This window comes from Coenobita brevimanus, chromosome 44 (genome assembly GCF_032717465.1).
Source record: "Coenobita brevimanus isolate Jiangsu-jjx chromosome 44, ASM3271746v2, whole genome shotgun sequence".
NCBI classification, from domain to species: Eukaryota; Metazoa; Arthropoda; class Malacostraca; order Decapoda; family Coenobitidae; genus Coenobita; species Coenobita brevimanus.
Window position 1 is genome coordinate 22,799,017 of NC_136997.1, and position 17,315 is coordinate 22,816,331.

Genomic DNA, 17,315 nt, shown 5'->3' on the forward strand with positions numbered 1-17,315 from the left:
TGTGGTCCTTGCCAGGACTTGACTTATTTATCCCTGCTACAATTTCTGGCACTTTGATCCCTGTCCTGTTATCCTGTGATGTGTCAGTCACGCCAGCTTTGCTTCAGTTTAATTCCACTTCATAAACGAAATCAAGTACACATATCCCTGGATTATATGGGATGGTTTTGGCTATTTTTAACACCCTGTCAGGAAAATTGCATAGGGATGATATGTAGCCAGTGATTTCAACGACATGCTCTGGTGACATATTACCATCATGTGTAACCCAGTTTGAGTTTTCTAGGGTAGGTAACAAGGTTGTCTTAACAGTGGAAATATCTGCTGTTACTTCCCCTAGACCTGAGCGTGAGTGTATTTGCCACAGTAGGTCTACGATTTTGTGTAATTCTGGGGTTATACCACCAAGAAAATTCCTACCTCCAGAGAAAGTCCTGAGAAATTCTGTCTTAAATTGCTCAAATGTTGAAGCTCTCAACAGTTTGTCTGACTTGAGCAAATTGTCAGCTGGGCATCGTTCTTGGTTTATTCTAGCTGAAAAAACAGCTACTGTGTTTTTCCTTTCTCATCTGTCATGTGTCTCCTAATGACATATTGTTGACACTGTTCAATAAGTGTGTTTATGTCGATCTTGTCTTTTTCAGCACCAGATAATTTTGTGAGATCATTGTCTTCATGACAAGTATACACTGGAAGTGGAGTATTACTGGAATTTTGTGGAGAAGGTACTGCACTTGTGCTTGCTGCATCTGAGTTAGCCATTTTTACAGTGTTTTCCTTGCAATCGTCATTTACAGGAAATGTATATGTTTTTCCTGGCATTAATACCCTATGGTCTAAGATATAATAAATTGGAGGTAAATTTTTATAAAGTTCACTACCTACATCTGAAATATCTGACCAAGTGTCATCATTATTTACCTCAGCATAAATTGCATCTGTTTGCTGTTCTTTATCTAGTGTGTGTTTTGTTTCCTGAGTTTGGTTTTCTGCTTGTTCTCTGATGGTGTTTCGAAATTTATATTTTGTCGATCGTTTTCTAGTTTTTGTGTCAGGGTATTAGTCACTGTTAATGCTGATCATTCAGGCACAAATTTTGGAACTTTACTTAGCATAATGGGATTACACACTTAATCATGATATAACTTTCTCTTGATTGCTTATAAAATTATAAAACACATAATTATGTCATTGTAAATTGTGTAATTGTCTCTCACTGTGTAGTTTGTATTATTTATGATAAACGAATATATATATATATATATATATATATATATATATATATATATATATATATATATATATATATATATATATATATAATTGCTTGGTTCATTAACTGTATTAGTATTTTATGGATAGTTATGTAAGTGATGAAGTGTTAACTATTACAACCTTGGTTAGAATAGATCAACTCAAAGAGCAGAGGACATAGTGGTGGTGTGAGGTGTGGTGAGGGAGATGTTGTTGAAGATCAAAACGTCAGCATCGTTTGGTCATCACATCTGAGGTCAAGACACTCACTTGTGTCCTCCTGGTGGTGGAGATGATGGTCGTGGGGAATAGTGGTGGGGGTCATGGTCGGGTGGTGGGGCAGGTGGGGGAAATTCAGCTGTGTTGTGCTTTACTCAGGTGTCACTTCACTCACCTTTTTTGTTTCTTCTTCTGGTATGTTTAATTTTCTTGACTTGTTAAGATTAACTTGTAGGCTTGTAGAGTTGTTGATAGACGTAATGTATCACTGCTATTATTTCTCATAATCATGGAGTTGTGGTTGAGGTGGGTAGGCGCGATTGGGAATGAAGTTAACCCGAGACGTCCCATTGACGTATGGGTACGTTGCAACATTATGCATTTGCCAGTCCCGACGACGTATTGGTACATCGTGCAATTGCAAGGTCCCTAATTTGCACAATTTTCAATTTTCTCATGTGATTTTTCGTACTTATACACAGGACACCTTCCTCTATTCCTCTACAAGATGCCAAGCAGGGACAATGTCTTACATCGCATAACCTGGCCCTCCTACACATGCCATTGTCTCGGCAATTCACCTGTTACCAGTGACCTGGCCAATAAAGACATTCAGGGCCAGAGTGATTCTCCAATTGATGACAATGTGGAGGACAAACTTTACATAGCATTAGAGGAAGAAACAGTCAGAAATGATGATCAGGTAATGTGGCAAAAGAAGGTCAGGTATGGTGATGAGTTAGTGAGTGAAACAATGTTTATAATGCCTATATTACAGTTTGAAAACCAATATACTCTCGTACTACATATAAATTCGTACCAAGTAAATAAATAAATACCGTTTATGAGTGGTGTGAAATAGTTACTCTCCCACAGAACTCATTTTCTTTGGTGCCAGCCTGTTAGAAAACCCAGTCAGGTAAGGAGATACTGCTACCTGGATCGAGTATTTTAAACCTCAGATGAGCGATTTCTCTATTAAATTTCGATTTTTCTCACCAAAAGTGGAGGTATTAGCCAGAAGAAAAAATTTTTTTGAAAATACCTCGGGATTAGGGGGTATCGGAGGTGTGAAATAGCTCAGGACGTGACGGGTAAAAGGTGCATAGATGCTCCACCAGCTCTTGCTTTTTGCTTCACTTTTGTTTGTTTTTTGTTTGTTTGTTTCTTGTTACTTGTGATTGCATGAAGTCACCAAATTGAGCGTAGTCGTAGATTATTTTGACTGTAGTTTGCTCGTTGATTTTTGAATGAGACGTTTATCAGCTTCGTTCGCCGCTCGCCATTAGTCTCAGTGAATGTAGTTTACTGTAGTTTACTGTCATAGCGTTTCAGGAGAGTAGTCTGCTGCGTATATCGATGAACATAGAAACTATTATCAGTGAGCATTATATAAACTCGTAAGGCGTAATTTGTTGTAGTTTCCCGTTTTTACCGCTAGCCACCAACGTCAGTGAAACGTAGTTGGTTTGTTGTTACCGCTAGCCACCAATGTAAGTAGACGTAGCTGAGGGGTGTATTATACAGAGAAGATAATCTGGTTGAATCGTCCTTGGGAGAGGCACTAGGAGAGAGACAGTAATGGTGAGACGTTGTAGGCCTTATATGTTCCGTTATCCTCTTCGTATTTTAAGTGAGATGATGAAATAGGCAGACTTTGGTCGATGGGGTTTATTGTGAGACAATTATGTGAATAAAAGTTAAAAACTTGGTGTGGCCCGTGAAGCCTATGGTTAGTAGCAGTTTCTGCTGGCTGCATTCCTCCTACTTTACTCTCACTCTCCTGCTCTCTCCTTGTCTATCTCTTGTTCCCTCCTGTCCTACTTACTTTCCTACGTGTGATATCGGACTTATATCTCCCTCTAGCTTCTGGCTAAAGTGTGTGGGCGTACGTTTGTGCGTGTGTGTCGGTCATATTTCCGGCACATGATCAGGAGTGTTTGGCATTCTTGATTCGTCAAGTTAAGGAGATGTATAGTTGTCTCTTGCTGGAGAACTCAGACATAACTACCTGTTTTACATATTGTTACCTATCTCTACTGTATATAGCTTCATATCGTAGTTACATATAGGATTGTGTTATATTATGCCTACAGGATAACCATTTTATATCATTATTCATCTTACCCTTTACTGTGAAATGCTCTTTCATTACAGTAATTAACTTGTTTGAAATTTAACCTTCAGGATTTAGGGGGTGGGGGCGTCTGTACTTCCACCCTTTCACTTCCGTCAGACCCGAACGTATTTTTCGCTATATTGTTGTTAATCTCCTGATGATTTGATTCATCTAGAAATTTCCATGTGCATTCCTAGGCTGTGTGGGATTTCCATGTGCATTCCTAGGCTGTGTGAGATTTCCATGTGTATTCCTAGACTGTGTGGGATTTCCATGTGCATTCCTAAGATGGGATTTCCATGTGTATTCCTAGACTGTGTGGGATTTCCATGTGCATTCCTAAGATGGGATTTCTATGTGCATTCCTAGACTGTGTGGGATTTCCATGTGCATTCCTAAGATGGGATTTCCATGTGTATTCCTAGGCTGTGTGGGATTTCCATGTGCATTCCTAAGATGGGATTTCCATGTGCATTCCTAAGATGGGATTTCCATGTGCATTCCTAAGATGGGATTTCCATGTGCATTCCTAGACTGTGTGGGATTTCCATGTGCATTTCTATGCTGTGTGGGATTTCCATAAGGATTCCTCAGTATTGATTTCCATGTGCATTCCTAAGTTGGGATTTCCATGTACAGACGTCGGAATAAGTTCGTTTCCTTTTCTGTGGACTAAGGCGTTTGTAACACTGCTCGATGGAGAGCTACCCCCTCCTCCTCCCTTCCTCATAGTCCCACACTCCCACCCAACCCCCCCACTTTTCTCTCCGACCCCATAACCCCACCCGGTACCTTCCATGCTCTCGCTCACAGCCAGCTAGGGGTTTCTGTACTTCAAGCACCTCTCAAATTACGTGTAGTCCGAACAACTAATAAAGAAATAGCACAGTATATACATAAACCAAGTTAGGAAAAATTTACTGCACTGAAAGAGAGAGAGAGAGAGTTAAAAGACAGGGGGCGACAGGTGGAGAGGGAGAGTGAGTGGAATAATGAGAAATGAGAGTGCAGTTACGGAGAAAGTAAAAAGAGGAGAGGCAAGGAGAGAACAACGAGAGTCAAGAAACAGAGAGTGAGAAGAAGAGACAGTGAGAGGTGAAATGAGATACAAGCAGTGTGAAAGGGAAAGAGAAAAGGGTGATGTGAATCGGAAGGCTGGGAGACAGGAAGGAGAGACAAAAGGGGAGACAGCTGAGAGAAAATTGGAATGGAGCTAACACAGAAATAGGGATAACAAAAGGAGAAAGTGGGAAAGCGAGCTACGGAACACTGAGAACGATATGAGAAAAATTAGAAAAGAAGACAAGGTAACGGGGAGGAGGAAGAAAATGTGTTATTATGGCAAGGACGCAGGGAAAGAACTAAGCAAGATAAGACGAAAGCATTGAGGCTGAGTAGAACGTATGACATTCAGGTGAAAAGGGAGGGAGAGAAATAGAGAAATTAGCGAAATCTGCAGAGAGAAAGTACAGATTACTGGTGGGAAGAAAACAGGTTAATTATTAGGGCAAGAAAGGGGAGGGGGATGTTAAGAAGGGAAGACAAGGGGAGGGAGAGGGAGGGAGGAAGGGAGGGAAAGACAGTGGGAAGAGCGGAATGAAAGAAGAGATTTCGGGTGACAGGGAGAGACGGAGAGAGGAGACAGAAAAAAGAGCATGCATTTATTAATGGGGAAACAAAGCAGTGAAGGAAATGGGTTTAGTACAAGTAAAGAAATACGGAGAGAGTAATGGGGAAAAAAAGGTAACACATGTGACAAATGAAAAAAGGTAAGACAAAGTTGTGACACAGGGAGGAAGAAGAGTGAGGTAAGAAGGGAGTGACAAAGGGGGAGACAGACGAAGGAAAGGCGAGAGGGAGGAAGGTAGGGACTGAGCAGAGAGCTATAAAGAAAAAGGAAGAAGGGAAAAGGAAACTGGGGGTGAGACAAAGGATCCAGAGAGAGAGATGAGGGGGGGAGGGGGAGGGGCAGTACACAGCCAGGCACAGACAGATTGGTCGACAAATATTCAGAAAGAGTGTGTGTGTGTGTGTGTGTGTGTGTGTGTGTGTGTGTGTGTGTGTGTGTGTATGTGTGTGTGTGTGTGTATGTGTGTGTGTGTGTGTGTGTGTGTGTATGTGTGTGTGTGTGTGTGTGTGTGTGTGTGTGTGTGTGTGTGTGTGTGTGTGTGTGTGTGTGTGTGTGTGTGTGTGTGTGTGTGTGTGTGTGTGTGTGTGTGTGTGTGTGCGTGTGTCTGCTTCCGTCCCTGTGTCACTTCTATAACATTGTTCCATTTTTTAACCTGCGTGTTTTCCTCTTCTCTACTTCAGTTTCTCTTCTCACTTTTCTTATCAGTATTTCTCCTGATTGTTCTTACCATTCCAAGTTTGTCTGTCTGTCTGTCTGTCTGTCTGTCTGTCTGTCTCTGTCTCTGTCTCTGTCTCTCTGTCTGTCTGTCTCTCTCTCTCTGCGAACAAAGAGATTGTTCACACAGTCTATATCTCCTTAATACGGCCACTTCCTGAGTTGCTGTGGAATTTTGGTCGCTTGAAAAAGACATACGTCGATTTAAAAAGGGTTCAGGAGACTAAGGTATCAGGTTCGCCTGAGGGTTGTGGAACTTTTTTAGTACAAACTCGTAGACTACGAGGTCAGCTCATTGAAGTGTTTAAAATCTGAACGGGTTTCACAATCATTACATACAAAGTTGCTTACTCTTAACATGGACTCGGCACACAACCATGGTTAGAAACCGTAAATGAGAAAATTTACCAGCAGAATTACGTGAAAATTTTTTCACGGGCAAGATCTGCTCCAAATGGAACTGACTCAACATGGACGTTGTATACAATAGAGAAGTTTAAGGCACACTAGAATAAATGTGAACTGGACATGCATTCCCAGGCAAACAAGAAGTATCTCCACGGTATTGGCTGCATAGTCATTAAGATCCTAACTTTTCCTTGCAAATCCTCTCTCTCACTGTGTGTGTGTGTGTGTGTGTGTGTGTGTGTGTGTGTGAAAGAGGTGTCTACTACCGCAACATTTAATCACAACAGATTTATTCTGTGTGTGTGTGTGTGTGTCTGTGTAAAAGAGGTGTCTACTACTGCAACATTTATTAACAGTAGATTTATTCTCTCTCTCTCTCTCTCTCTCTCTCTCACACACACACACACACACACACACACACACACACACACACACACACACACACACAGTGTGGTAAACCTTTTCCTAACTTGGTTTATGATATATACAGTACTATTTCTTTATTAGTTGTTTGGACTAGACGTAATGGGGTGCTTCTGAAAAGCCTAGTATTCGGGTAGATGTCACTACCATTGGGACAAACACATTCCCCGCGTTGTTTAAAAAGCATATATTTCCTTGTTAAATATCTACACTTGTGTGAAACCGTGAATCATAGTAATGTCATATACTGTAATATAAATAATACAAATAGAACACGTATATATAACGTAGCGTGAATTGTTTATCTATCTATCTATCTATCTATTGCCAGACGCCTCAACCCCGTTTGGGGTGGCCACAAACAAATCGCCTCCAAGTCGCCCTGTCCCCCGCCATTTCACTCCCCTGCTGCCAACTCACACCCCCCTCTCTCATATACCTCTCCACCCCATCTCTCCATCTCATCCTCGGCCTCCCCCTCCCTCTTTCCCCCTCCACCTCACTCACATACACTCTCTTCGTCAGTCTTTGACCCTCCATCCTCTCCACATGGCCAAACCACCTCAGTGTGTTCCTCATAACGCTTCCTATCACATCCACATCAACACCACAACGCTCCTTTATATCCTCATTCGTCAGCCTGTCTCTCCATGTGACTCCACAGGCTCCTCTTAAATAACTCATTTCCACTGCTCTCACTCTTGACTTGTGTCCTTCCAACAACGTCCAAGCTTCACTTCCGTACGTTAGAGTTGGTATCACAATACTGTCATGTAGTAACTTTTTCACTTCCATGCTCACTTCCCTGTTTCTTATCACTGCTTTCAAAGAACCAGCAACCTTTCTTCCCTGCTGTACCCTTTCAAGCACTTCACCCTCGAAACCTCCATCCTTACTCATCATACTACCCAAGTACTTAAACGTACTCACATTTTCCAATTCCTCACCATCCAACCTCGCCGTACATTCACTGACTTCACCTCTCTCAAAGACCATCACTTTACTCTTCCCTACATTCACCTTTAGATTCCGTTTCTTACACACTCTCTCAAACTCATCCACCAAGCCTTGCAGCTCCCCTTCGTCTTCACTCAACAACACGGTATCATCTGCAAACAACAGTACAAGGAGTTTCCAAACACTATCCTCTCTCACCAGGGCCACTCCAACATCCACTACCCTACCTTGTACCTCTTTTATTACCCCATCCATGTACAGATTGAACAACCATGGAGACATGACACATCCCTGTTTCAACCCAACTTTCAAAGAGAAAAATTCACTTAGTTCACCATCCACACGCACTGCAGCCTTCGCACCATCGTACATACTCTTCACAGCATTCAACAACTTCCCATCTATTCCATATATTCTTAACACTTTCCACAATCCTAGTCTATCCACCCTGTCATATGCTTTCTCCAAATCCATGAAAGCCGCATACAACTTCTTTCCCTTCTCTAGAAACTTTTCCACTAAAGATCTGAGAATGAATATCTGATCTACACAACCTCTTCCCTTCCTAAAGCCTCCCTGTTCTTCTCCAACTAATTTCTCTGTTCTTTCTCTAACTTTGTCTATAAGTATCCTACCATACACTTTTCCTATTATACTAAGAAGACAAATGCCCCTATGATTACCACACACTTCTTTTTCCCCTTTTCCTTTGTAAAAGGGAATAATTATACCTGACTTCCAATCCTCTGGGACTCTACCTTCCTCCCAGGCCAATCTGCACATCTTCCACATCCATTCTACTACTGTCTCTCCCCCAGGCTTCAGCATTTCACCACACACTCCATTAATTCCTGGGGCTTTCTCTGATTTAACTTTCTTCATTGCTTCCACAACTTCTATCCTACTGATTTCTTCCTGTCTTCTCACCTCCCTCCTTCTCCCAGCCATTCCCCAGCCACTTATACTCGCAATACTTCCATCCTCCACGTTCAACAATTCCTTAAAGTGTTCTCTCCATCTGCTCACTTTTTCTCCCTTCTCCACTAGTAATCTACCATTTTTATCTTTCACTCCCCTGCTAACTTCACTTCCACCCTGTCTTACTCTTTTCACCTCTTTCCAGAACATTTTCTTACAGTCCCTCCACTTTACACTCAAATTCCTTCCAAATTCCTCATCCACTCTCTTCTTACTCTCTCTTACTAATCTTTTCACCTCTCTCTTTCTTTCTACATATAACTCTCTCTTCCGCCTCTCAACTTCTTCCACGCCCCTATTTCTCATACATTCATTGTATGCTTTCTTCTTTTGTGCCACAGCCCGTTTCACCTCTTCAGTCCACCACGCTGTTCCTTGCACCCCCCTCCGTCTTCTCTTCCTTCCACACACCACATCACATGCTGCACATATTTCTTCTGTAAATATTCTACACACACCCTCCACGTCCCCCATCTGCTTCAACTCATATTTGCCCAATCGTTCCTCCACTTCTCTCTTATACTCTGCCTTTTTCTCATCCTCTTGTAACCTTTCCACTCTCCTTGCAATTGTTTATATTTGTCATAAACGGAAATTAAAATAATATTGATGGAATGTGATGGTCCTACATTATTTAATGTCTGCTACATTTAGTGCAAGTTAGGTTCTTAATACATAGTTTGTTCAGCTTGTAAATTATTCCTAGTAGGTATCTTGACTCATTCAGTCTGTATGTGGGCGGAAATTTAATGCTGAGTAAATACTGGGACACAACATTTTGCTCACTCTCTTCACGCATGCGCACAAGACAGTCCAGTGTTAAGTTTCGTCACGAGAGATTTGTTTTCAAAACAAACGCACCAGGGCTAATGCTTAAAATAATACAATTTAGACTAGGCTACTTGTGGTTTGGTTAGGTTAGAGAAAGTAAGGTACTCTAACTGCTTTGGATAGTCTGAGAGGGCATTGGGCAACACCACGGCCATCTCAAACCGTGGCAACACGGGTCTTGTGTTGGGCATGGGTGAAGGGAGTGAGCAAAATGTTGAGTCACAGTATTTACTCAACATTAAATTTCTGCCCACATATAGACTGAATGAGTCAAGACACCCACTAGGCGTAATTTACAGTCTGAACAAACTATGTATTAAGAACCTAACTTGCACTAAATGTAGCAGAAGTTAAATAATATAGGACCACTGAAATGGGTTGCCATCATAGTCCATCAATAATATTTTAATTTCCATTTATGATAAATATAAACAATTCACGCTACGTTATATATACGTGTTCTATTTGTATTATTTATATTACAGTATATGACATTACTATGATTCACTGTTTCACATAACAGTGTAGATATTTAACAAAGAAAAATATACTCATTAAACAGCGGGGGGAATGTTTTTGTCTCAATGGTGGTGACATCTACCAGAATACTAGCTTTGAAAGCACCCAATTAGAGAGGTGCTTGAAGTACAGAAACCCCTAGATGGCTGTGAGCGAGAGTATGGGGGGTATCGGGTGGGGTTATGGGGTAGGAGAGAGAAGTGGGAGGGTTGGATGGGAGTGTGGGACTATGAGGAAGGGAGGAGGAGGGGATAGCTCTCCACCGAGCAGTGTTACAAACACGGAAAAGGAAACGAACTTATTCCGACGTCTGTACATTCCTAGACTATGTGGGATTTCCATGTGCATTCCTAAGTTGGGATTTTCATGTTCATTCCTGGATTGTGGGATTTCAGGTCTAAGAATGAATGACTCAAGGGTTCGGAACTTTCTATGAAAAGCTCCCCATCTAATATTTTCACGATAAATCCTTCCAACAAAATCGCATGATAAAAATCCCCATCTCTGCTTTTGGATTATCTGAGATATTTTGGGTCAAGTGATGAGCGATAAGGTGCGTGGCTACCCGTGGGCGCGTGTGAGGCGGATTGTGGAGATTTTGGGATGGAAATTCCTTTATATTCTAATGATAAAACAGCGTATAAATTCGCAGGTGGTGTCGAGTCAACTAGGAAAGACCATGGACTATTACTATTACTATTATTATTATTACTCCTTTTATGATTACTACTACAACTACTACTACTACTACTACTACTATTAATATTATTACTATTATTATTACAACTACTACTAGTACTACTACAACTATTTTTTTAATAGATGCTAGCTTTTATACTTTATTTGGATGTTCATATTTTTTATGGATGCTAGCTTTTGTATGTTATTTGGACCATTTTATTTTTTATTGATGCTAGCTTTTATATTTCATTTGGACCTCTTTATTTTTATTGATGTATTGCTTTTGCATTTTATTAGGACCTTATTTTTTATTGATACTAGCTTTTATATTTTATATGGACCTCTTTATTTTGTATTGATGCTAGCTTTTATGTTTAATTTGGACTTTCTATTTTGTTTATTGATGCCAGCTTTTATATTTCACCTAGGACTTCTTTTTTGTTGTACTGATGATAGCTTTTATATTTTACCTTGGACATTTTTTAATATTTTATTGATGTTATTTTTTTCTAATAGGATAATAATGTGTATTTGCACTGTGATGCCCTCAGGTCTTTTAATATGATTTTTTTTCTATTATATGTAATTGTACAGTACACAACCTACTATGTAATGTGCATATGTACAGTATTTTGTATATACAGTATATGTACTACTGCAGCTGCTGCTGCTGCTTATACGATACTGCTGCTGCTGCTGCTTATACGATACTGATGCTGCTGCTGCTTATACGATACTGCTGCTGCTGCTGCTTATACGATACTGCTGCTGCTACCACTATAGTCGCGGCGCGCGACTCTGTTGTTATCGTACCCTGGCAACTACCATAAAAAAAGTGCATCTGATTTCGTGTATAATATGAGACGCATGTGATTCTTGTGTAATATATTCGTGTATAATAATATTCGTGTATAATATATTCGTGCATAATAATATGATTCGTGTGTTATATGATACGAAATCGGACGCACTTTTGAATGGTAAGTTGCCAGGGTACGATAATGACAAACTCAGAGTCGTTCGCCGCGACTATACCACCTTTATGATGATGAAATGTATTATTTTCTATGTATCGAGAGATGCGAAATAAAGCCGATTGAACTAAGCTGAACTGAATTGAACTACTACTACTACTACTACCACCACCACCACCCCCACCACCACCACCACTACCGCTACTACTACCGCTACTACTACTATGACTACTACTACTACTACCACTACTACTACTACTACCACTACTACTACTACTACTACTACTATGATTACTACTACAACTACAACTACTACTATTATTATTACCGTTATGATTACTACTACAGCTACTACTACTATTATTATTAATATTTTGATTACTAATACAACTACTACTACTATTATTATTATTATTTTGATTACTACTACAACAAATACCATTATAATTATAATTACTATTATGATTACTACTACAACTACTACTACTCTTGTTATTACTATTATGATTACCACAATAACAACTACTACTACAATTGTTATTACTGTTATGATTACTACTACTACTTCTATTACTACTACTACTACTACTAATACTAATACTACTATCACTACTACTACTACTACTACCACTACTACTACTACTACCACTACTACTACTACTACCACTACTACTACTACTACCACTATTATTATTATTATTATTATTATTATTATTATTATTATTATTACTTCTCCTGCTCCTCCTCCTCCTCTTCCTACTTCTACTACTACTACTACTACTATTACTACCACTAGCACTACCACTACCACTTTTCTAATCACCTCCATCCATTGGGGAATTGTGAACATCAAAACCAGGCTTCCTAATACAGTTCACCATTTGGAGTTGTAATGTGAAGGTCAACACTAACCCTCATATTACAACCCGTTGGCCCCAAGCACGCCAAAGGATGTGGTTACCAACCATCCACTATTACTATTATTATTTTATTTTATATTTATTGATATTACAGTGTAAATAAAGACAATAATCATATTGGAGTCGCTGCTCTATGTGACTCTGGACCACAGCAGCTTCGTAATCCATACCCGCCAGAGAGACAGGCCTGAGGGCTGATGATCTTGTTCCCATGAGACATAGCAGTGCAGACCTCACGAGGGAGAATGACAGTCGACATCTCATCCAGGCCATAACAGAACTCTGTGGTTGACGTTTCTTCTCAGAAAGAACCTCTCCCAGTCTCGAGTAGAATCTCACCGCCTCTGGACCCATCCCACCTGAAGCTGTGAACACAAGGGAAGTGAATCGATCGTGGTCCGCATGTTGGATCCTTTCTTGGTAATTTCTATTTTTTTCTTGTTCATTTCTTTTCTGTGCAGCTTCGACAGACAGTTCGCGATGACATGCTGGCATGGGATCGAATATTCTGATGTCGAAGAACGCCCTCTGCCCACATGTCCAGAAACCTTGAGCACTGACATCCACTCTTGCATCATTTGATGTGTGTGCTGTTCTGTGGGTGAAGTGCTCGCCGTCCAGGGGTGGGATGTTCGAAAGCTTGTAACGGCCGCTAAGATTATCGTAGCGGGTACGATAATCATAGCGCACTCGTAAACCGCTAAGGTGTATGTTCAAAAAAATTTGACGATGCTCCATCCGCCATATTTGCTCGTTGCACTACGATATCTGACAAGCACCCTTAAGCTGATCATAGTGTCGCATGGTGGATGTTTCTCTAATAAACAAACCGTATCAAGTGATGCTGAGTTTGTTTATTTACCCTTTTCTGTGAATGAAGATGGAGTTACAAGTGGTTTTACAAGTAGAACTGACATTACGAAGAGCGATGAGACTTGAGAGGAACTACAGAGACTGAATGGATCCATTTGTTTACAGTGACGAACATTTGTTGAGATATTATAGGCCCGTGCTGTGCCATGTCATTTGCAGGTGTTAATGGCATTCAGATTTTATGCAAGTGGCTCATTTCAGAATGTGTTGGCAGACACATTCGGCTTAACACAGGGATGTGCGAGCAGAATAAGAGTGGCACACGCGTTGTACAGGATATCCCTTAGGGAAGTAAAGATGCCAAGAGGTAAGCAAAGATGGGGAATTTTTCGTTTCTACTGCTTACACCTGTAAAAATGCAGACCAATGCACTGTTCATTAAAACATGGTTGAACTCTGTGGGAGTTGTAATGATACAGTCTGAAGCCAATGATATATTGTTTATTCAAGTAAAAGAGTCTCAGTTTGGATCTCGATATTTTCGAAATTATCACTATGTCTTGTTAATATGATGTGGATCTTTCACCCATACTATAGTTATACCCAAGGTGATGTGAATATTCTTCAGCACTGTCTGTCTGTCGAGCCAACCTTGTATTAGCGCCATCATCTCCTCATCTGTAAAATTTGCTCGGCAAATTCGTTTGGTGCGGGGCTAGTCACTTGCCATGTCTCATATGTCTTGGGATGAATATCATAGTTGTTTGAATGATGTAATGGCGTTCTTAGATAAGTGTATTTGTTTACATTTTGAAACTGCATTATGATTGGGTCACAATCTTTCAAGGTTTATGAAATCTCTTCTGATTGGCCCAGCAATAGTCAGCTGGGTTGCATTATGAGCGATAGGAACGGAACGGAACGGATTTTATGATCGCATCATCGTGAGCTACGAGCGTTGTCGCGAGTGTTAGAAGATACACCTTAGCGGTAGTCGTAGCTCACGATCAAAGATGGCCGCTATGAGCACGTTACGATGATCATAGCGGCGTCTCGCAACGGTCTTTTGAACATCCCAGCCCAGGGGTAGCAGAGCTGGCTCAATCGTGACATCATGGCATATTTCCTGCAGCATTTTGGCAGTGAGGTCGTGTACTTCATTGTGTCGGATGCAGACAAAGCCTCCCCTCTTGCATACTATTGCATAGTTTGCATCAAAGGCAGTGCCACAGGCACAGTGTTGAGGTAGGTTCTCTATTGGCCACCCATATCTCAAGGCTATGGGGTTAATAAATTCTTGTTTGTTGAAGTGGAAGCCTTTTGCCGGTTCGATGCCCCAACCTCCTGTGCAATTTCAACTCTTCTGCACTGGTCTGGTGTTAGATGTTGGATTATGTGCTGCAGCTGGTCCTTATTGTCTTGTTTCTCTCTCCTTACTTATCTGTGTCTTTATGTCTTTCTGCCTCTGGTGGTCGATTTCACTCGTCGCAACCTGGGCGCCAATCTTCTGTGACAAGGATTCGGTGAGCCTGAGTGAATTTCTGTGTTTGTAGCTTGCCACGGCTGCTGGATTTATAATGCCACGGCCTCCCATCCTGGGTGGTAGTACTAGAAGGTCCCTCTCTTCTGGTGTGGGAATGTGGCCATTGGTTAGAGATGGGAGGAATGAATCCCTGATTGCATCCTCCAGTGTTTGTAGCCGCAACTCGATGTCTGGTATGGTCCTCATCACGAAGGTCCACTTGTGCTTTACACCATAGGTAAATCCACTGTATGCTGCATGGGGTTCTGTTTTTGTGTGGCTGGATAGTGTATGTATTTCTTCTACCCATGTCTCTACCTTATTACTCAGATATTTGTCTTTGAATTCCTTAGTTCCAATCACAGCACCTAGATGCCTCTGACCTTCCTTGGTGACTATCACGTTTGTGTCTCAAAATGCTTCCTGTGCGTCTTGATAGTAAGCTGGTTTCACGATCAAGTTGAACTTACTTGCATTAGGGTAGTAACATATTTCAGAGCATGTTACAAGGTCCCACCATTTCCTCACATCATCAAACTTGCCAGCACCAGTGAGATCATCTGCATAGGCTCCCTGTTTTACATTGGTGGCCTAGTATTTGATCTGTTGTTCCAGCACTGTCATCGCCAGGGCGTACATAGCCATGGCAACTGGGTCTCATTGGGTAGTTCCTTCTGTGGATTGGATTACACCGACGTCGTGAGCAGCTGTTTTAACCATAGCCTAATGTAGAGGTCTGCTGGTTCTTTATAGGTGTTTTCCACATATTGGGGAAATGCTGGGCATTTAACCTTGATGTTGTGCAGCACAATTTCCCGGCTGATGGAATTAAATGCATTTGAGGCATCAACTAATAATACTGCCTGACAATCCTCTTCCTCATATATTCTCCTCATGGAGTGAACTGCTGCCTCATCTCCTGCCTGCTGGCCTGCACACACTTGGAGGTTGCCAACTGCCTTCTTCACATCATCTTTCACCACCTCCATGATGCATTTTCCTATAATCCGTCTTAAGACTTCACCCACCCCGATGGGCTTGCATCCAGGATTCTTATCAAGAGGGATTAGTCTGTAAGCCGTCAGTGCTTCGATGTAACTGCACTGACTTGAAGCCAGCTTCCTCGCCAGAGAGGCAATGGTGTTACACAGGTCTGTTGCTGCCTCCCCAAACTTGATGTTACTGAGGATTACTCGCCAAGATTTTGCATTCAGGCCTGACGGTCCTGCCTCTCCCTGTGTGTGCATTGCCTTCCGCCACACCATATCTCCAGTCACATATGATGGGATTAAGAGGAGTGTTGTTGCCGTCAAGCTTTGACTGGGAACTTGCTTGTCGTGCAATCGGGTGTTTTTCTTTTAGTTGTTTCATTGTTTCATCTGGCAGGTCAAATACTCCGTTTGGTGGTTCAGCTGACAGGGATCTTGTTGCCATCGAGACCTTTCCCTGTCTCATCCTGCTGCCAAAAATCCATGCCACATCGTTGGTGTTCTGATTTCTTCTGCCTCGGTTGTTTATTCTCATCTGCAAGGCCCTTGCTTCCTCAAGTAGGTTTTCGATTTCACCTCTTTTCCATGTTTCAACCCACCTTTGGATGGCCTTATTATTTTCTGCAATGCTAGCTCTAGGCGGGTCTTGTTAAGGAAGAGATGTGGTATCAGTGCAAGGACCATAAGAGAGAATGAGGCAATGGGTGAGTTATTGTTGTAATTGGCTATCAGGCGGGGGATTTCCATGACCATGTCAGTTGTAGCATTGCATTTAGGAGGTTCGAAAAGGTTACTTGACGACCATCCAACTATTTCATTATATGTGGTGTTCACCCAGGTTACTGCATTTTCTCGGGATTTGCCCATCCAGTATGTTGGACGACCTTCTCGCACAGACCCGTGAAGCTGTTCTGCTTCCTCATTGTTTGTGTCACTACCGTTCTGGGGACGTATAATACCTGGATGATTCCCTCTTTCATGCACACCTCTGTGGTGATCTTCATCCTCAGTTTCATTTCTATTATAAACTTCCTGATGGTCCTCACCTCCAATTTCACTATTATTCACTTCCCCATGGTGATTTAACCCACCCAGCACTTCCATATCTCTCACATCTTTGCGTCCATATCTATCCCTCGCTTCACCACGGGGTCTTTCACCACCACGCATGTCCGTGTGATCGTGCACATTATCAGTGACCGCCCCATCATTTTCCATGTCACCAATCTGTCGCCTGCCATGTTGGAAGCGGTCAAGTGCCGCTTCTGGTGGGCTGTGATTCCCTAACACATTCATACAGAAAAGTCCCATCCTACAGTATGTACACGGCGACCTGTTTGTTACACATGAGCACCTGATACACT

At 41.6% G+C, this 17,315-nt stretch overlaps 1 protein-coding gene across 1 annotated transcript; it reads right to left on the bottom strand.

The window, feature by feature from the left end:
* Positions 1-546: 546 nt before the first annotated feature.
* On the bottom strand, positions 547-16,436 carry LOC145398011 (uncharacterized). Its single transcript, XM_080270977.1, has 5 exons — positions 16,380-16,436; positions 15,433-15,535; positions 14,513-14,694; positions 12,720-13,236; positions 547-689 (listed from the first exon to the last, which is right to left on the bottom strand). The coding sequence occupies exons 1-5, from the start codon at positions 16,434-16,436 to the stop codon at positions 547-549; spliced, it is 1,002 nt and encodes a 333-aa protein (XP_080127103.1).
* Positions 16,437-17,315: the final 879 nt, after the last annotated feature.